General features: G+C 34.1%; 1 protein-coding gene across 5 annotated transcripts in view; it reads right to left on the bottom strand.

Annotated features, from left to right (window-relative positions):
* Window positions 1-324: 324 nt before the first annotated feature.
* The window catches only part of RAD51C (RAD51 paralog C), a 78,584-nt gene continuing 56,535 nt past the window's right edge, over window positions 325-22,373 (bottom strand). For 2 of the 5 annotated variants that reach the window (XM_074261939.1, XM_074261940.1), the window contains 2 exons: window positions 16,921-16,981; window positions 325-907 (listed from right to left, as the gene is read on the bottom strand). In XM_074261939.1, coding sequence (XP_074118040.1) covers window positions 806-907; window positions 16,921-16,981 — 163 coding nt within the window. In that variant the 3' untranslated portion in view covers window positions 325-805. The remainder of the gene's footprint in view (window positions 908-16,920; window positions 16,982-22,373) is intronic. The other 3 variants (XR_012481265.1, XM_074261941.1, XM_074261942.1) reach the window with 3 other exon arrangements.

Genomic DNA, 22,373 nt, shown 5'->3' with positions numbered 1-22,373 from the left:
ATTTTACTGAATGATAATACAAGGTTAGTATTTGTTGCTTTAAACAATGCTTAATGCTTTGGCAAAGAAATGTTGAAGGAAAAGATAATTAAACAAAAAATTCCCACTTTCATTATCATCGAGGTACTGGCCATGATCCACCTAAAGCTATATTTAAACACAGTTGCAGGTTTAGATCTACAACCATACTTTTAAATGTAGGACTAGACCACAATGCATTGCCACAATTATTCAATTCAACAAAATTATTTGACTCTAGAGATGAGCCAGGCCTAATGCTGCCACAGCAGGAAAGAAATTTAAGTATTCAGAGAATAATACAACTTGAGGGTCAAAAAGATTTTAATATATATTATGTCTCATTGATTGTTAGAAGGTAAGACTGCTGGTAATGATCCTGTTCTGTCAAGGATAAAATCAGGTTGAAATATTATCAAATCATACATAATTAGGTTTATGATGCAATCAGGTGAAGATATTTATGTATAATGTAATATTGAGATGAGACTTTAATATCCAACAGGTGTTACTAATGAGGTGAGTAGAGTATGAATTATTTTATAAAAGCTCCAAGTTAATAATATTAACTTACTATGTACATACTTTTATGTATTTTAATGTTTACAACTATTTTTATTGCTTGAGTGTATTCTATACAAATGTTTTAATAAATGATTTATAAATATTTGGTAATGTCATTTTATGACTATTTAAAATATTTGCTATGTAAACTGTGCCATGTCCTTATATACAATGGTCTTTGCAACTTTTTTTCTGCAATGCAAGATGCAAAATCTTTAAAATACTATTTTTCTTCCTTTGTTTCTCGTGACCGCTTTCGGGGGTTCACTGAAGGTTCCATTGGAGATAATGATGAAGGAACAACTACATCTCGAAAACCTTGGGCCTGCAAATAAAAACAAATTGGCTTTAAAAACATGAAATGAAGAAGTACGCTTGATCTTTGCTATTATTATTATAGCTGTAAATAAACACTGTCCTCATTTTTGCTCTAAATCCTAAGCATTGGGACTAAGCCACTTAGAAGAAATATGGAGAAGAAAAAATATTAGAATATAGTAAGGTAAATTATTACAACAATTTTCACCTTTACTTCATTGAATTGCTTTGTTTTGGAAACTATTAGGGCAAATAAGATAAAGGAGCAGACACTTTTCTCTGAACCCCACAATATCTCAAACTTCTCCAAAATATAAATTATGCTTCAAAGATAAAACACTTTCAGCTGTTGCCATAGTCCAGGACACCCAGAATACAAAAGAAAAAAAAATTATGAAATGACACCTATTCTGAGCTTACTCAGCCTACCTTCCCTAGCTCACAGGCTATCAGCAATGAAGCTGCACTAACAGATCCAAGAACCCAACACATGGACTAGCAGTAAAAGCTAACCTCACCTTAACCCCTTTTGCTCTGGAGACCCTAGCTGCAGGTTATGGAAGTTGAGCTAAGAGTGAGAGCCAGTGCAGTGACAGCCCTCCAGGAGCATAAGCCTGCCTGGGACTTTGACAGCAAGCCAGCACTGCAATAGACAAACCTAAAGCACTAGTGCTACAGAGTCCCGAAATGCCAGTACAAGCCAGAGAACTGAGAAACACAGGAAGTGAAATAGGCCACCTAGACCACACACTGTATGTAGGGGTTGTGGAGCCTAAGGGAAAGAGCTTAACATCTAGCTTGGGCCAATTCTCCCCACCCAAGTCACTTGAGCTGCCTCAAGTCCTACACGAATAAACTATGAATTGCCCAGCATGGAAAGAGAATGAGATGTTTGAGATCCAACTCCCAAGGAAACTACCAGTTAGCAGTAAGAAAGTGAGTAATAGGGGAAAATAGGGAGAAGGCAAGGAGGCATGAAGACTGAAATTACCATAGATCTCAGGAAGAAGAAAACTCAAAGACCAAGTGCATAAATAAACAGGAAAAACATTAAAAACAAGAAATTTCGTCTACAGGTCTAGTAAACAAATTCAGACACCTATGAACAAATACTACAGAACAAAGGCAAACAATTTCAATACTTGATAAAATAGGATTCTGTGGAATGAGAAAACAGAATCATAATATTCTATTCCTAAAACCGATCAGTAACATTCCTTCCCCAACCCCTACCCCCGCAAAAGAGAAACGGGAATTCCTGTTTCTGAAAGCAGAATTTATAGTTTACAGAACAAAAATAACAGGCAGATATAGAAAAATATAGATAGAAAAACTGAAAATCAATTTCATGTCTCACCAAAGACACAGGAGAGAACAAGGGATTCAGAATGCAATTAACAGAAGCAAAGAACTATCACATAGAAAAGAATCAAAAAGGAATGACTAGCATTAAAAGAAAATATGTTCACTATGTAAGTAAAAGATACTACTTAAAATAAGGATGTGTAGAGACAACCTAAACATCATAGGTCTCCCAGAAGAACATAATACGACCAAAAAAAAAAAAAAAAAAGATCATAATGCATAAAATAACAAAAAAAATCTGCCTAGAACTTCTGAATGTGGAAAATGAAATAACAATGGAAAGAATTCAAAGATTACCTCCAGAAAAAAAAAACCCAACACCTCAAGATAACAAAAAATGAAAGAATACAAAACTATTCTAGACCACCAGAAAATGTAGGAGCGAAAATGTATTCAGAAACGCAATGGAGCTTGGGATAATTAATCCATCCTGAAAATGTGAACTTATTCATAAATGAAAAAAGATGCAAGTTCAGAAATAAAGAGGATTTTGAAACATTCCTAAAAAGAAAACCAGAACCAAAGAGATTATTTATTTTCAAAAACACCTCAAACAATAGAAATGCAGTTAGAGACAAAAAACAACAACAACAGGTAGCAAAGAGACCAGCAAGACATTTCTTTCCAAATGTACAAAAGGAAACAGAAAAAAAGGCAGAATTTTGGTGGTGGGCATGGTGCATTATGGAAAGAATTGGGCAACACCACTATCACTGTCCAATAACATTGGAGTACAAATGAATCAAATTTTTGTTTTTGTGGGCTTACATTATAACAGTAGAGGATGGATACCTAAAGTAGAGAAGGGTAAGAGAGTATGGAGATTCAGAAGAATCTATTATGTCCTGGAATAAATTGAAGCAATGTTGGAAAGGTGACCTTTGTGGTCTCAGTAAGGTAAGAGCTTCCAGGGGAGTGGGTGAAGAAGGGAAAAGGATTAAAAGTGTATGGGAAAAAGGAAGGAGGCTTTGTTTTGGTAGTGGGAAGGAGTTCCACTAATAAATGCTTGTAAGGGTGAATAGAGAGGGGATTTTGTGCTAGATATTGCTTATGGGATTTGGTGTCTGAAAAAACTGCTTATACCTTGAAGAAGGGGAATCTGAAACTCATGGGGGCAACTGGAACCTGGAGAACCTAGGGAGACTTTGACAGATAAGGAAAAAGATAACTGATGAAAGATATATATTAGTAGTACAGTGCATTATCAGGGAGGCAGGGGAGGACCATGAGGATTTACCATGAGGCCCAATCCTCTCTGACATCTGTTAATGATTGGTAACCCTTATGGCTAGTTCTATTAGGCAATAGCAGAAACTGTTAAGGGGGAAAGCTTAAAATGATCTGAGATCTTGGGAAATTTTGATAATTATAGGGATCATGAAATCAGAGAATGAGGGTCTACAATAGACAGACATAATGAACATAACAAATATCCATTAACGAACAGTGAGAGATATCTTTTTTTGGAAAAGGACACATGCACACAAATTTTAAAAACCTTAATGACCAGAATTTGAAAAGAAGAATCTATTTGTTTGGGGGGGAGGGAAGAAAAGTATATAACTAGGAGGAAAGAAAATTGAAATAAGTAAAATCTCAACGAGAAAGGCATAAAAGAGTGGAGCCAAGAGAGCAGACAGAAGCCAGGAAACTCCTCAAGCTCTCCTAGTTTCCTTCGAAAACCACATGAAACCAAACCTCTGAACAGAGTCTGAAACAACAGAACCTATGAAGAGACACAATGAAATAATTTTCCAGCTCAAGATAGATTGGAAGGACTTCAATAAAGGTCAGTCTCACTGGGTTGAAAGGGGTGTACAGCCTGACTCATGAGTTGTCCGGGAAAGCCAGTGGGAGGATCTTAATCGCAGAAGATCAGCAACAGAGACCCTCAGTCCAGGCTCATTAAAATAGTAGCAGAATAGATTAATGGGGTAGCCTCAATCCAGAGGGCAAATGGCCAGCCCAGGAAAACAGGCAACAACAGGAGAGATTAGGTCAGGCTAGCTCCTGCTATGAGCAAAACCAAGACTCAAAGTTGCACAATAAGCTTGGAAGTGATCCCTGTATCCCCACAAAACAGCTCAATTTTAAAAGTCATGAAATGGGGGCAAAGGGGGAAAAGAGAAAATTATTTAAAATAAAAATTAAGCACTAAAAAAAAACCAAACCAGAAACAAACTCCAAAAACCTTTTTCTCATCTTGCTTCCTAATAACTAAATAAATTAAATGAGTTGGCAAATCAGAATTTGCTTATCAAACTGGCAAACAAGATTGAGAAGAAAGGTTGATATGCTGGATGACAACCAAGAGCCAAAAATATTCTTACTGGCTCTTGTACTTGAGTTCCAAAAATTGAATTCCCAAGTATAAGATGGGAAAAACATTTTTAGGTAGCAGTTTATCTGAAAAAGATCTGGTGGTTTTGGTGGAGAAGTTCAATATGAGTTAACCAGAGTGATATGATAGCCAAAAGAATTAATGAGGTTTGAGGCTACACTGAGAATAGCTTCCTGATTAATGGAAAAAGAAAAATCAAATGAAGATGGCCTAGCTGTATCTGATCTAAAACTATTATGATAAAGCAGCAGTCACCAAAACCATTTGGTATTGGCTAAGAAATAGACTAACTGATCAGTGGAATAGGTTAGGTTCACAGTACAAAATAGTGAATAACTATAGCAATCTAGTATTTGACAAACCAAAAGATCCCAACTTCTGGGATAAGAATTCATTATTTGACAAAAACTGCTGGGAAAACTGGAAATTAGTATGGCAGAAATTAGGCATGGACCCACACTTAACACCACATATCAAGATAAGATCAAAATGGGTCCATGATTTAGGCATAAAGGGTGAGATCATAAATAAATTAGAGGAACATGGGATAGTTTACCTCTCAGGTTTGTGGAGGAGGAAGGAATTTGTGACCAAAGCAGAACTAAAGATCATTATTGATCACAAAATAGAAAATTTTGATTACATCAAATTAAAAAGCTTTTATACAAATAAAACTAATTCAAACAAGATTAGAAGGGAAGTAAGAGACTGGGAAAACATTTTACAGTTAAAGGTTCTGATAAAGGCCTCATTTCCAAAATATATAGAGAACTGATTCTAATTTATAAGAAATCAAGCCATTCTTCAATTGATAGTCAAAGGATATGAAGAGACAATTTTTCAGATGATGAAATTGAAACTATTTCCACTCATATGAAAGTGTTTTAAATTACTATCGATCAGAGAAATGCAAATTAACACAACTCTGAGATACCACTACACACCTGTCAGATTGGCTAAGATGACAAGAAAAAATAATGATGAATGTTAGAGGAGATGTGGGAAAACTGGGACACTGATGCATTGTTGGTGGAGTTGTGAACGAATCCAATCATTCTGGAGAGCAATCTGGAATTATGCCCAAAAAGTTATCAAACTGTGCATGCCCTTTGATCCAGCAGTGCTACTACTGGGCTTATACCCCAAAGAAATATTAAAGAAGGGAAAGGGACCTGTATGTGCAAGAATGTTTGTGGTAGCCCTTTTTGTAGTGGCTAGAAACTGGAAAATGAATGAATGCTCATCAATTGGAGAATAGCTGGGTAAGTTATGGTATATGAATGTTATGGAATATTATTGTTCTGTAAGAAATGACCAGCAGGATGAATACAGAGAGGCTTGGAGAGATTTACATGAACTGATGCTGAGTGAAATGAGCAGAACCAGATCATTATACACCTCAACAATACTGTATGAAGATGTATTCTGATGGAAGTGGCTCTCTTCAACAAAGAGAAGAGCTAATTCAGTTCCAATTATCAATGATGGACAGAATCATCTACACCCAGAGAAGGAACTGGGAAATGAGTGTAAACTGTTTGCATTTTTTTTCTTCCCAGGTTACTTTTTACCTTCTGAATCCAATTCTTCCTGTGCAACAAAAAATTCGGTTCTGCACACATATATTGTATCTAGGATATACTATAACATATTTAACATATATGGGAATGCCTGCCATCCAAGGGAGGGGGTGGAAGGAAGGAGGGGAAAATTCGGAACAGAAGTGAGTAAAAGGGATAATGTAAAAAAATTACCCATGCATATGTGCTGTCAAAAAAATGTTATAATTATAAAATTAATTTTTAAAAAAAGAGAATAGCTTCCTGGAATAAACAGAAGACAATCCTTCTATATACTGCGATGGTCAAGCCACATTTGGAATATCATGCTGAGTTCTGATCACCAGAGCTTAAGGACAAAAATAAACTGGAAATCGTTCAGAGAGTAACCAGGATGATGAAGGGACTTGAGTACATACAATCTGAGGCTCATTTTTAAAAAGTGGATATGTTTAGCCTAAAAAAGAGATGACTCAAAACCTGACATATTTCTTCAAGTATTTGAAGGGCTATCATGTAGAAGAGGGAATAAACTTACTCTTTTTGCCTCCAGAGAGCACAGCCAGGAACAAAGGGGCAATGTGGAAGAATGGGAATTAGGACATGAAATGAGAAAAAGATTCCAAGCAATTAGAGGTACATAAAGGGCATTCATAAAAGGCTTGGGAAGTGGGTGGAAGGAGGTTAACAAGTTCCCCACTCATTGGAGGTCTTCTAGTAGAGATTGGATGATTCCTTAGTGGATATGCGGTTTATAGGATTTCTTGGTGGGGGTGGAAATAAGTCTAACTAGATCCCTTCTAACTTAAAATGTTTTTATTTGTGAATGGTTTTTCTATAAGAGCTTTGTACAACACTTGTAGAATCTCCTTCAAAATATTAAAACAAATAAATTTAATAATTTCTTATCATGTTTCACAGTTCATTAGAATGCAAAAACAAAACAAAACAAAACAAACAAACAAACAAAAAACCCAAGGGGGGGGGGAGAAATCGAAAAACAAGCCATACAGCAACAAAACACCCATCTTAAAAACAGCAAAATTACTCATAGACGACTAAACTCAATGTGGCATTGTTTATTCTTCCTTAGCCTACATTTTCATTCAATTGTTTTCATAACACCTTATATCTGAATCCTTTGTACTCACAGTTATTACCCTAACTTAGCTCTACCTCATCTCTCAGGTGGAGTAACAGATTCTTAACTGTTCTTGCCTCAAGTCTCTCCCCATTTCAATCCATCTACTATACTACTACCAAAGTGATTTCCTTTTAGGTACAGATATGACCATGGCACTCCTTTACTGAATTAACTCCAGTAGCTTCCTTTCGCCTCTCTTACCAAATACTAACTCCCGTTAACATTTATTTTTTACTTTTAATTTTATTTTTTAATTAAAAATCTATTTTCTCTCCCTCCCACTACCTATTCCACTGGGAAGAAAGTTAAGAAAACAAATTCCTTGTAATAAATATGCATGGTCAGGCAAAACAAATTGCCTCATTAGTTATGTTAAATAAATACATACATTTATTAAAAATCTAGGGGCAGACAGATGGTGTAGTGGATAGAACACCACCCCTGGTGGAGGACCTGAGTTCAAATATGACCTCAGACACTTAACACTTCCTAGCTGTGTGACCCTGAGCAAGTCACTTAACCTCAATTGCCCCAGAAAAAAATCTGTAGGGATAACTTGGTGGTGCAGTGGATACAGCATGGTCTTGGAGTCAGGAAGATTTGAGTTCATATCTGGCCTCAGACACTGATACTTACTAAGTGTATCCTGGGCAAGTCATTTAACCTTGACTACCTTGTCAAAACACAAACAAAAACAACAACAACAATAAAACTTATAAGTATATGTGTCAATGCACATACACACATCTCATTTGGCATCTATAAATACATCCTTGTTTTGTTGCAAAGTATATCATTAATCCTCAAGAATCATGGAAGGTCAGAGTTCCTACAGCTTTCAAAGTTGTTTGTTTAAATGTTATTTTATATAAATTGTTTTCTTGCTTCTGCTCATTTTGTTGTTTATCAATTTCATACAAGTATTCAAAATTGTTTTTATAATATTGATGTCATAGTAGAAAATGTTCATCAGTTCAAACAAATCTTTCCATTTATCTTTTAAATAATCTATTTCCTTATTTCTTATAACTTAATATTCCATTACACACATATACAATTTTTGCTGTTTAATTTTTTAAAAAGTCTTCACAATCTTTCTGACGTCATTATAAATTCTTCTTTTTTTCCTGTGCTACAGCCAAAATGAATTCTTTTTGTTGTTCTTCACCCAGAATACTACATCTCAAGTACCCATGCTTTTTCCTTGGCTTTCCTTCATGGCTAGAATGGATGATCATCTAGAATGGATGATCATCTCCTGGCCACCTCAAAGAAACCCTCCTTCTTCAAGAAGCACTTAAGTACAACCTTTGGAAGTTTTCCCTATTCCTTTTAACTGCTAGTACCCTCATTCTTACATGACCATGTATTCTCTTTATTGTTATTCTGTATGTACTTAGCAATCCTTACTATCACCTTTCCAGAATATATAAAATTCTTGTAAGATGTTATATTCTGGCAGAAATTAGATATGGATCCACACTTAACACCATATACCAAGATAAGATCAAAATGGGTCCATGACTTAGGCATAAAGAATGAGATAATAGATTAGAGGAACAGAGAATAGTCTACCTCTCAGACCTGTGGAGGAGGAAGGAATTTATGAGCAGAGGAGAACTAGAGATCATTATCGATCAGAAAATAGAAGATTTTGATTACATCAAACTAAAAAGTTTCTGTACAAACAATACTAATGCAAACAAGATTAGAAGGGAAGTAACAAATTGGGAAAATATTTTTAAAGTTAAAGATTCTGATAAAGGTCTCATTTCCAAACTATATAGAGAACTGACCCTAATTTATAAGAAATCAAACCATTCTCCAATTGATAAATGGTCAAAGGATATGAACAGACAATTCTCAGATGACGAAATTGAAACTATATCCACTCATGCGAAAGAGTGTTCCAAATCACTACTGATCAGAGAAATGCAAATTAAGACAACTCTGAGATACCACTACACACCTGTCAGATTGGCTAAGATGACAGGAACAAATAATGATGAATGTTGGAGGGGATGTGGGGAAACTGGGACACTAATACATTGCTGGTGGAGTTGTGAAAGAATCCAGCCATTCTGGAGAGCAATCTGGAACTATGCCCAAAAAAGTTATCAAACTGTGCATACCCTTTGATCCAGCAGTGCTGCTATTGGGCTTATATCCCAAAGAAATACTGAGGAGGGGAAAGGGACCTGTATGTGCCAAAATGTTTGTGGCAGCTCTTTTTGTAGTAGCTAGAAACTGGAAGATGAATGGATGCCCATCAAGTGGAGAATGGTTGGGTAAATTATGGTATATGAATGTTATGGAATATTATTGTTCTGTAAGAAATGACCAGCAGGAGGAATACAGAGAGGCTTGGAGAGACTTACATGAACTGATGCTGAGTGAAATGAACAGAACCAGAAGATCGCTGTACACTTCAATGTTGTATGAAGATGTATTCTGATGGAAGTGGAAATCTTCAACATAAAGAAGATCCAACTCACTTCCAGTTGATCAATGATGGACAGAAACAACTACACCCAGAGAAGGAACACTGGGAAGTGAATGTAAATTGTTAGCACTACTGTCTATCTACCCAGGTTACTTATACCTTCGGTATCTAATACTTAACGTGCAACAAGAAAATGGTATTTACATACATATATTGTATCTAGGTTATATTGTAACATATGTAAAATGTATGGGATTGACTGTCATTAAGGGGAGGGAGTAGAGAGAGAGAGGGGATAATTTGGAAAAATGAATACAAGGGATAATATTATTTTAAAAATTACTCATGCATATATACTGTGAAAAAAATTATTAAAAAAAAAAAGAATTGTTATATTCTTTGGACTTATATGCCAGCACCTAGTACAGTATCTGATAAATACATGATTAACACATTCTTTTAAAGAACCTGATCTCACTGGTTAGTATTCCCTCCACTGATGCAGACTGCAATTCTACTGATATTTTAGGAGAGAGGTTTCAAACTTGCAGTGCATAAAACTCCCAAGTATAGCTTAAGCCAGTTTAAAATATAATTGGAAAATGTTTATGGTATATACAATCTTTTATTCTAGGGCAGAGTGTTTGAAAATCCACAGTTCTCTTCAAACCATGATGAGGCACTAGAGTTAAAATTGTAGTGTTTGGTAAAACTTTCAATAAAAGTCCCCTAGAAAATTCGAGTAGGTAAAGTATTACTTATAATTACATTAATTCTCCATTTTTATTTCTTAGCAAGTGACATTTTTAAACACCTGCTTGGGAAAAAGAATGTAAGCTTGAAGTTAAATCTACAACAGTGGTCTCAGTAAAAGAAAACTCATCATGCTCTCTCAGTAGATGCTTATATATTTATAAATTGGCTTTTTGGATAGAGAGTGTGTGTGTACAGCACAGAGAGAGAGAGAGAGTACAGGGAACTAGTCTCAAAATCAGGAAAGACGAGGATTCAAGTTGTGCCTTTGACATAACCTGGCTGTGTGACCTTGGATGAGTCTCAAACTCTCAGTGCTGTAGTAAGCTAACATATACAAAGACATTTTTAAAAGATGAGATAAAGAGGAAACAAGATAAATTTCATTTTATTTTATTTTTACAAATGGAACAAAACAATCTTTTCGCTTCATATTTTTTAGGAAAAAGAATAATTGAACAAGCTTAATTACTTTCAAAAATCTTAGTTTTATTTTCATACCATAATTCAAAAATATGGCTCAAAGTCTGATTTATATTGTTATGGTTTTAATGACTGCCAAGGCCAAACTATATCTCACAAAAACATATAGAAGTACATCATAGTTAACTGCACTTACTAAAACATATTCATTTTACATTCCCACTCACCAATTTTTGTTGATATCTGGCTACTAAATTTCACTCTTCTCTGAAGTGAATCTATAAATTTTTAACAAATCAAAATGCATTAAAAACTCTTGTTTCCAAAATTTTTAATTGGAATAGAAAAGTTTGTCTTCAAGTATACTGAAATGAATTTTTACAGGGTGACATGTTTATATCACTTTTGGCAACAGAGGCTTGGTTTTTAAATGTCTTGCTTATACTATTATATTAACTAATATCTGCTTTTGAACACAAGTGCTTATTTTATCCTCAGTATTTAAGTGGCCAAAAGATTTGAACAAACAGTTCTCAAAATAAGAGTTGTAAACTACTAATAACCATACAAAAGAATGTTGTAAATGCAAATCTAAACAAATGTGAAGATTCCCAACATAAATAACAAACTGGCAAAAATGACAAAAGGAAAAGTTAGAGGAGCAAGGGATAAAAAGGCACCCTAGTACATTGTTGGTGAACCTATTAAGCAATACAACCATTATGGAAAGCAATTTGGAATTATTCAAGTGAAGTGGTTAAAATATCCATACTTTCTGACCCAAATATTCCACTATAAAGCATATAATACCCAAAGGACTTTATGGAAATACTTATAGTAGTGATTTTGTTTTGTAACAAAAAATTGGAATGACCATTGATCAGTGAATAGCTGAAAAAAAAAAAAAACTGAGGAAACCTGAATGTAATAAAAAAAAATGGTAACTATGACAAAAATGGAAAGGCACAAAAAGACCTATATGAACTGATACATTGTGAAGTGGAAGCAAGAAAAACAATATAAACAGTGACTATAAGGACATAAACACTCAATTGCAAAATCTTTTGTTCCAATTTTTCCCCTCCTTACCCCCACCTCTTCCCCCAGATGGCAGGTCAACCAATGCATGTTAAATATGTTAAAGTATATGTTAAATACGATATATGTATACATGTCCATACAGTTATTTTGCTGTACAAAAAGAATCGATCTTTGAAACAGTGTACAATTAGCCTGTGAAGGAAATCAAAAATGCAGGTGGACAAAAATAGGGGTATTGGGAATTCTATGTAGTGGTTCATAATCATCTCCTAGAGTTCTTTTGCTGGGTGTAGCTGGTTCAGTTCCTTACTGCTCTATTGGAACTGATTTGGTTCATCTCATCGTTGAAAATGGCCACATCCATCAGAACTGATCATTATATAGTATTGTTGAATGTTCTCTTAGTCCTGCTCATTTCACTCAGCATTAGTTCATGTAAGTCTCTCCAGGCCTTTCTGAAATCATCCTGTTGGTCATTTCTTACAGAATAATAATATTCCATAATATACATATACCACAATTTATTCAGCAATCTCCAATTGATGGGCATCCATGTAGTTTCCAGTTTCTGGCCACCACAAAGAGGCTGCCACAAACATTCTTGCACATACAGGTCCCTTTCCCTTCTTTAAGATCTCTTTGATCTTACAAGCCCAGTAGCAACACTGCTGGGTCAAAGGATATGCACAGTTTGATAACTTTTTGAGCATAGTTCCAAATTGCTCTTCAGAATGGCTGGATGTATTCACAATGGAATTCAATTTTAAAAAAAATAACTGTTCTTTTTTTAAACATTTAAATGAGAAATATTTAATAAAATAAGTCAAAATACATATAATTAGATCATCAGTATATTCTAATGTAGCAAAGAGCTTATACTGATAGAAGTATCATATTTGCCATTTTCTTATAATTCATGTGTACTTATGCCAATAATATTCTAATCTATGTTCTTTTTGTAGGAATCTTCTTAAATCACATGTCTGTTTTGTGTTAGTTTAATTAAAACTGGATAATATAATCCATGAATCATAGAATCTGAAAGTTGTAAGGGACTTCAGTGGACACCTAATCCAGCTGGTACACAAAAGGAATTTCTGCTTTCATATTTCTGACAAGTGACCATCTATAAAGTCTTTGAAGACCCCCAGAGAAGGGAAACTACCACCTCTCTGAGTTAGCCCATTCCACTTTTGACAATTCGAATTGTTGGGAAATTTCTCCTGATACCAGCCTATGCTAGTCTCTTTGCAACTTCCACTGCTTTTAGTAGTTCTTTATGGTCAAACATAACAATTTGTTTCCTCTATATCACAGACCTTCACATAGATGAAGATATTTCTCATGTCTTCTCTTCTTCAGGTTATGTCTAGTTCCTGTAGCCTGATGTGACTTGGATTTAAGGCCCTTCATTATCCTTGTTGTTATTCTCTTCCTTTTTAGTCCTTCTTAAAGTGGGGACCCAGAATTGAACAATATTCCAGATGAAGTCTAACAAGGGCATGATACAGTGGGATGATCATCTCTCTATTACTGGAAAAGGAGTATCTCCCATGCAGTTCAAGATTGCATTAGCTTTTTTTGTTGCTTTATCACACAATCAACTCACATTGTTCTTTGAACTTTTTCATAACTTTTTTTTTTAACCATACCACCCTTTTTAATTTCAAAGATGATTTTTTTTGTATTCGAGTGTAAGACTTTACACTCATCCCCAGAGAATTTCAACTTTAATTAGTCAGCAGAATGTTTTCAAGATCTTCTGGGACTCACACTTCCATTTAGTGAATTAACTGTTCTTTTTTTTTTGTGTTATCTGAAAAACTGACAAACACATATATATCTATGCCTGAATCAATATCATTAATAATATTGAAACACAATGACAAGCAGAAATCTCTGGAAAAGTCTACTGGGGCCTCCAATCAAAATTACATTGAACTTCTAACAATAGCTCTTTGAATCCAACCATTCGAATGGTTATATTCTCATCAAATCTATCACTCCATCCTCTCCATGAAAATCAGATATTTTATTAAAAGCTTTGCCAAAATCTAAGTAAATTATAAAGGTGACATTTTTCTTATTTATGGTTTAATAATGTCCAAAACAGGATATAAGTTTGGTTTGGCAGGACCTGTTCTGGATAAAGCTCAGTGAGTTCTTTGTAAACACTGCTTTTCTATCTATAATTCAGCAACTAGTTCTTTAATGATGCATTCTAGAATATTCCCCAAGCTTCAAAATGAAGCTATTTGTTATCTACAAGTTCAATTAAAAAAAAAAAAAAAATGAGGACATTTCCCCTTGTCCAATCTTGATTACTCTTCCTTTTTTTTTGATGAGCATTCAAGTATTTACTGCAACCAACAGTGATCCCATCTGCCAGTTCTTTCAGGTCCTGTGAAAGTAGCTACTCTGGGCCAGAGGGCCTAAATGCACCAAGGACAGCTGCAACAAATGATCTCACTGATTTGGGATGTGTTCCTTTTTTATTATATTGGTTCTATCATTCCATGTTATATGTGGTTATTGTAGAGAGAGAGAAAAAAAAACCCACTGTATGAATGGATACTTCTACTTCTTTCTGTTGTTAAGTTTCATTCAGTTCCATCTACCTCAAGTAAAAAGGCTTTTTGGGTGTCCCTCATTCCTCATCAGTCTTAGCTCATTCTGAGCTTTAACATTTGAAACTATTTTTACAGGGCATAGATACTCAAAATTTTCTAAATCAAAGTTGACTGGGGCACTTCTTATGCTTCAACATCTTTCTCTTTAGACAAATACAATTTTCCTTTTTCATTAGAATTGATTTCCCTTTGTGTCTTCAGAATTGCATTCTTAAGTCCCTCCTAATCCTCCTGGCTGGCTTCTTCCATGGCACTGCAGTCCATAAGAACCTTTTAAATCCATCCTCTGAACCCTTGAAATCTGCTTTCCCAAAATCTAGGGTATATATACATACATACATACATATATATATCAGACTTTTCTGTTACAAACTCTAGGAGGTAACAGTCTAAGCTATTCTATTTTTTCATTCTTTGTAGCTCTTTCTCTACAGTATCTAATGAGGGAATATATACCTCCCTCTCTCCTATTCTTTTTAAAGTCCTTTTGATTAATTTACAAGACATATGTCAAATACATTCTTACCAGATTTTGTGCTGGTATGCTCCAACTCTTGCCAGGTATATTTCATCTCTCTATATATCTTGGTTCAATTATCCTCATTTTTATAAATGAAGAAACTGAGGCAGAGGGAGGCTAGGTGATTTGTCCAGTCACAAAGCTAATATTTGAGGCAGGATTCAAACTCAGATCTCCCTAATTTTTTGGCAGTTCTAATCCTGCAGCACCTAGATACTTTAATTGGTGGTTTACTTCCCAAATTCCCTTTCCTTCAACAGTGCAGAACTTCTCCATTTAGTCTGCAGTTTTTTGCCTAAGACTTCATAATTGTTGGCAATGTTTTTTCGATTCCTTATGGAAGTGTTATTTGTGTTACCATGCATATCTGAAGTGTGGTGTTGTCATAAGGTTTGATAAACCTTAAGAGGTTCTCTTCTGTCTTGTACATTAGATTCAGGAAGACAAAAGACCTTTGTGTAGTTTTTATCAAGTTGACCAAGGACTGCATCAGCACCTCTGAGCAAAGAATCACCAGGTTCTACCATTGATCATCTTTTCCTCCTCTGATCTTCTTTGTATAAAAGATGCATGGCTCTACTATGCCATTTTTTGGTAACATAAGCAGGAGCTTCCTTATCAGAGCATCCAGCTTATCTCCAAATTCAGGAAGAACCTCAAATCTGTTTTAAGCTCTAACTGGACAACTAATTGTCCTTTACTTTCCCTTATTTTTCTTGTATAATATTCTTCCATTCCCAACATCCTGAAAAGGATCAAGTTTTCCCCGCTTTAATTTTGGATCCTTTTTTTCCCCAGAGAAGTCTCAATTTTATTTCCTTTAGGAACATTCTCTTTTCTCTTACACTCTGGAATCTGAATAAGTATTCTAATGCCTTCATCTTCTAACAGAGGGAGATCAGCCTACATTTGGAACAGAAATAATAGCCACTCTGCTATGACAGCAATACATATATTACATGTAACCAAATATACAATCACATTTAAGTCCACCTAATGAAGTATATAAAAACAGCAATACATTACATCAAAAGCAAATAAATATTGTTTAGTGTCTCTTTATTATAGATTCCCATTCTTCCCTAAGAATATACTGAATACTAGAAAGGATATGCAGCCTGAACAGCAGTACCAATTTTGAACCATAACTTAAATATTAGTAAAGCTCAATTTTTTTTTAATTAAAAAAGTTTCATTTTTCTTCTGTACCAAACTGCCTTGTGCACTAGACCCTGTTTGGGAGATAACTGTCGTATAATAGTGTTTTTCAAAGGATAGGGTGTTTACACATCAGTATAGTGCCATATATATTCATTAACATTAACAGGCTTCAAATTCTTTCTTTTCTCAATTTTAACTCAAGGTAAAAATGAGAATCAAAAAAGTTATCAATATTTGTGTCTATGCCATGGGAAAAAATACATATTTTGGCACAAAATACCACAATAAATACTTGTCCAAATGTCATCTTAGTAAATGTGGCTATAGTGATGGTTACTGAAAGGCCTACTGTCTAGGCATAGACTAACAAGACTAATGCTGATATTTTAAGTTGTTCACTTTAAAACCTTAATGGGAAATAGTTTTTCCATAGATCTCAAGAATAAATAAATTAATTTACTTGTGAAATACTGAAACATTCTGCAAGGGTAACACTATTTGAAGAAATAATATGACAGGGTTAAAGGCTATTTCTAAAGAGGACTACTGTTTACTGAATTAAAAGAAACAATTTTTTGAAAATTTTCTTTAGACACAACTATTCAACCAACAATTTTCATTCCCACCAAATTGAACTAACCGTTATATCAAACAGTATTGTGGCCTCCTTCTGGCTTGGTGATTTATGCAATGTTGCTAACCTGCTTAGAAATAATAGACACAAAAATAAAATTTCAATTAGTAAAGATAAACAACAATTTCAATTTACAGAGAGGTTTATGCTACAGTTCTAAATTGTATTGAACTAAAATTCTAAATACTGCTAAAGGAAACAATCTTTCCTTTAATTAGACATATACAAGTTGATCAAGATTAAATAATTGATTATAAGGTAAATTTGTCTCTTGCAATTTAAAAAGCAGAAACAATTCATTTAAGTATTTCTTTTTTGGGACATAGGTTTGAACAATATTCTTGCTTATCAAATTAAGATAGTGAATAAGAAATTAAGAGTTCATATTAGAATTATAAGCTCACTCAAATCTAACAGGCCTGAGCTTCTAAATTATAGGAACTTGACCGTTCCATGAACTCTGCATGTTCTTGACAATAGATACCAGAACTAGTCATTCTTGGAAAATGCTTATGTTTAGGGCTGGGTGGCTTCCTCCCTTAGCATATGCAATTGATAAGGAAATATGTCAAGCCTCAGAGGTTTGGGATGAGTCAACATGAATATGTTCTCAAAATATATTGAGCTTTGTCAAGCAAGCTGTACATATTGCAAGTCCTTGTCAAAAAACCTTATATAGCTAGTTTTGGCCTGGAGTCTTCTTTGCCTGAAAACATATAAAAAGCCTGCGCTCTAAACCATAGTTGAGCTTCACCCGCGGGAAGGACACTTCGCCAGGGAAAATCTTTTCCCAATTCAAGCTGTTGAGGCTGCAATGGGGCTCCCAGCTACTTGAGTTTTGAGGTTCCCTTGAATGGTGATGTATTCTTTTCCTCTATCTGCTATAATTATCATTGTCATATTGTTAATTGTTCTTATTTCTATTTTGTTTTTTATGCAAATCTAAACTATCTATACCTTGTCCTATTTGATTAAAACTTTACTTTCGTTTTCAATTGAGTCTGAGAGTGTTATTTATAGAGTGAATCCGAACACATTCAAATTTCCTATAACAGATAGGTGAACTTTTAAAAAACTGTAATTGTTTCAAAAGTATCACTTCCAGATACACAGATACACTGTGCATGAATAGCATATAATTGAGAACAATTTGAGGAAGTAAATCATTACACTTTTATTAAATAATTTTATCTAGTAAAATCTTTGAAGTGAGGGGTTTTCTTTTTTGATTTGTTTTTTAAAGCTACTTAGTTGCTTCTACCTACATTCACTGTATTAAGAGTGATTTAAATTCCTGTTTACTTTTGACATTGTTTTCTTAAAGCACTTTTAGAATGTTCAATCACAATGTAGCACCATAATTAAATATTCTTATGTTCTAATTCAGGTTACTTGCAAAGAATTCTTTTTATTCTTTAAACTCTTTATTTTTTAAATATTCAGGAAAATACAAAGCAGTTCACCTTAAGACCATAATGTAAAAGAAAAAGAAAAAAAAATGTTTAAATCTTCCTATAATGTCACATCCACGACTTCAATATAATTCTCTACCACAACCCTGAAATACAGTACATAAGCAAAACTATCTTTCAGAAGAAAAAAAAAAACTGACTTGAGGATCAATGACTTGCCTGTGTTCATACAGCTGTTAAGGTGGTGGATTCAAACTAACATTCTATGGCTACTTTTAGTTTAAAATTACTTCAAAAATATAAACAGACGTGAATGTCTTTTAAAGGCTTTATAAATGTAATTTGAAATCAAATTTTAAAAAATGATTTGGAGTGAAAATCCTTGATAATCCTCATTACAGAAAAAGTTTTGCATTTGATATCTACATTTCAGGGATCTCACAGAATTTCAGCAATTTGAAAAACTAAACAAATCTCTTAGCTAATGGCTACATTTGGGATGAAACACAACATATGGCTGAACTACATAGTTTAGGTCAGGAAGAAACAAGTCAGAAGCACAGTTTGTGCTCTAAAGCACAGCACACATATGAAATACTGTGTGGGGGTGTGATTTATCACCCAGCACTACCACCTGATACTCTTGGCAAAAAGAGGTAAAATTCTGATCATTGCTTCATATTATGAATATGCAAATGGTAAGAAAACCGACAGTATACAAGGCACACAAGATAAAAAACAATTTTTAAAAATCACTACGAAAATTTGACCCTAAAGCATCATTAATCATGCTTTAGGTAAAGAACTTTTAAAAGACTGAAAAACCTGAATACAAGAACCAGGCAACATAAACTTACATATTTATAACTTTCAGAAATTTAAATTCTTTGCTTAACCTAGAAAAACTCATTTTTCTAAGTCTTTTCTCTGACTAGACTTTATAATTTACTGCAAATACAGAGTTAATTCTGTGAAACACAATGATCTAGTTTTTTAAAAACATAAAAGTGCCCACATATTCTTAAAGGCTTGAAGGCATTTTGGCCACAGAAACAAGGTGATTAAAAAATTAGCAGAATATTTAATTCTTTAAAAATTGTTCATTTTAATGATTTAATTAATCAATGCAACGCAAGGCCATAACTCAACAAAAACTGGTGGAAAAAAAACTTGACCCATGGGAAATAACATTTTAGCAAATATTAAAATGGGAAATGATTTACACTTTAAAATTTCTGACACCAAAGAACTATTATTACAGGGATAATAAGCATTGGAAAAAGTAAGAAAAGTCTGAAAAATCTACTAATGAAGGATTTTTCTTTTTTTCCCCTAAACACAACCATACCATCACAATGTTCTAATCGTTCCTCAATGTTTCTAAGGCTCACTACAATAATGCTAACGTAAAAGAACATCAAAATACATCAGATTAATGCAGTAACAAATCTGGAATGCAGAGAACTAGAAAAGATGGTGAACTGTTGGAATACATAAAAACGTACACAAGATATGAGTAATGTATGGCTTTCTTTTGCTTAACTATACTTTTTTGTTATAAGAGGAGGTTTCTTAGGGGGAGCAGAGAGAATAAAAGTGTCCTAGGTGGGGTTTTCTTGATCATTTACTACTACCTTTTTTGAATGCTGTCACTCACCCTATAGTTTGAAATACTACTAATGTATAAAATGAAACTGCAATTGTAATTCCTATTTGAGAAGATTTCATTCTTTCTTTCTTTTTTTTTTCCCAGATGTGGCCAATATGGGAATTTATTTTACTTGATTTTATATATACATATATATACACACATATATATATACATATACATACATACATATTTAAATTATAGCTTTTTATTGACACAACACATGCATGGGTAATTTTTACAACATTTTCCCTTGCACTTACTTCTATTTCAACTTTTCCCTTCCCTCTCCTGCCCTCCCCTCCATCCTTTCCCCTAGATGGCAGGCAGTCTCATACATGTTAAAGTATGAAGATTTCATTCTTACGTAAAAACAAAACAAACTTTTTTTATTAAATATACTTTGTCATCATTTTTCATGTGTATATTAAGAGATAATAATAATAAATAAAGAGTCTTTGAACCATAGCTGGATTTAGCCTCATAAATTTAGATGCTCAAGGTCTATCTAGCAGGTTTTTTTTTTTTTAATTTCCATGTCATGTAACTTTGTACAAGTCATCACTCCCACACTAATATGATAGTAGCTTCTCCCAATGTTACTGACTATCTTTTACCTTAGTTATTTACAAAAATCATTTCATTCTAGATCTTCCCTCAGACAAGAGGCCTTTACATCTGAGATTGATAAACCAAACATAGATATGAAAAAAACTGTCTAGGAATTACATACAGGAGCTCTGGCCAATTAGCTCTCAGTGAAAATTAAGAGGCAAAAAAAGACACTTGCACTGATATGGCCTAAGAAGGCTTTTTCCACTAACAGCAACACTACAACTTCAAATTGCATTGCTGCAATAGACTTTTCTTTGTCCCTTATTTAGATACTGGTATAAATGGAAAAGACTGGAGTAGGAGTTCTAGAAATTTTGCAGGCCTAGAAGATGCTCTTTATCTAGTATCAAAGGGAACCACTGGCTCATTCATTCTCCTTTCACTGGCTCTGCAATCCATTTGGCTGTTACAATAATTTATATCATTCAATAAATCTCACTAGAATTTATATGAGTTGCATGTTAGATTGATTTCATTTTTTAGTAGTATAATGGTAATATTTACCACATAACTACTGATTTAAAGAGGCAGAGCATCCATTGTTAAATGTTGAGAAATGAGTAGAAAAGCTCTTCTTTGACACCTGCAATTTGTCTCATGAACTTGAAACAGTGAATGTTACTGGAAACTGAGAGCAATGTAAAAAAAATTAATAAAATAATTGAAAAAATTATTCTCAGGTTCATCTTGTATCTTTTATAAGCTATATTTTGTTCATGAACAAGTTCAATTTAAAGAAACAAAAGCATTTACTTACCCTATATGTACACCCATCCACTCAATAGTAACTTCCAATTAAATACCAGAAATAATTTTGTCTTATAGTTGGTTAAAGAGATAACTCTACCAAAGATCCTCTTAATTATTTTTAGTTTTTCTTAGGTGCTGTTCTATTAGAGAACATTTAATTATAGCCTGAGGTAGATTGCTGTTACATGGCAGCTACACAGGGAATTCCTCGGAACAGTTAAACAGTAGGCTACAGTTTGCAGAATAGCCTACATCTCAGGAAGTATAAGCAATATTTTAAAGAGTCTCTCAGTTGGAGATCTGCTGCCAGGACTTTATAACAGAGCATGCTGTCAGAAGTGGATTTTCTTTTGAGCACAAAGTCACATTTACAGGACGGGGGAAGAAAAATTCTATAGCTGGGAACAAATTAGTCAAAAGCAATTATTTTATTCATAAGATCCAAGCCATCCTTAGATCTTCCCCCAGAAAATAGATCCCAACATCTGATGGTGGCAAAGGCCAAAGACTAATCACAGGTATGGAAATGACTATCATATTAGTCAAAACAATTTTGGGGGGGTAAGGCAATTGGGGTTAAGTGATTAGCTAAGAAGTGTAACGTGTTTGAAGTTCGATTTGAACTCAGGACTCCTGATTTCAGGGCCAGTGCTCTATTAACTGTGCCATCTAACTTCCCCAAAACAATTATTTAAAAAGGAAATATAGATAGAAAATCTGATTACTTGAGCCACTTGGAAATAATAATCTTTAAATGAAATATAATCCAAATAAATTATCTGCTATAAATTTATCATTTAAATAGGGGGAAAAGGAGTCTAATTCTGTTTATGAACTTAGAGAGTAGAATAAAATAAAAGTAGTTGGGTCAAGACTGACTTTTCATCAATTTACATGAGAACAAAGAGAAACAGATAAAGTAAAAGATCTCGTCACTGACCAGATCTAAAGTGTATTTAGGGTAACCCTTTATTCCATCTGCAGCCTACATGCTGTCTCAGCCTCCCTTTTCATAACAGTTTTTGGACAGGGTT

Source organism: Sminthopsis crassicaudata, chromosome 4 (assembly GCF_048593235.1).
Source record: "Sminthopsis crassicaudata isolate SCR6 chromosome 4, ASM4859323v1, whole genome shotgun sequence".
Classification (NCBI taxonomy): Eukaryota; Metazoa; Chordata; class Mammalia; order Dasyuromorphia; family Dasyuridae; genus Sminthopsis; species Sminthopsis crassicaudata.
The sequence above is the reverse complement of the archived record's forward strand: the minus strand, read 5'-3'. Positions and strand labels throughout refer to the sequence as shown.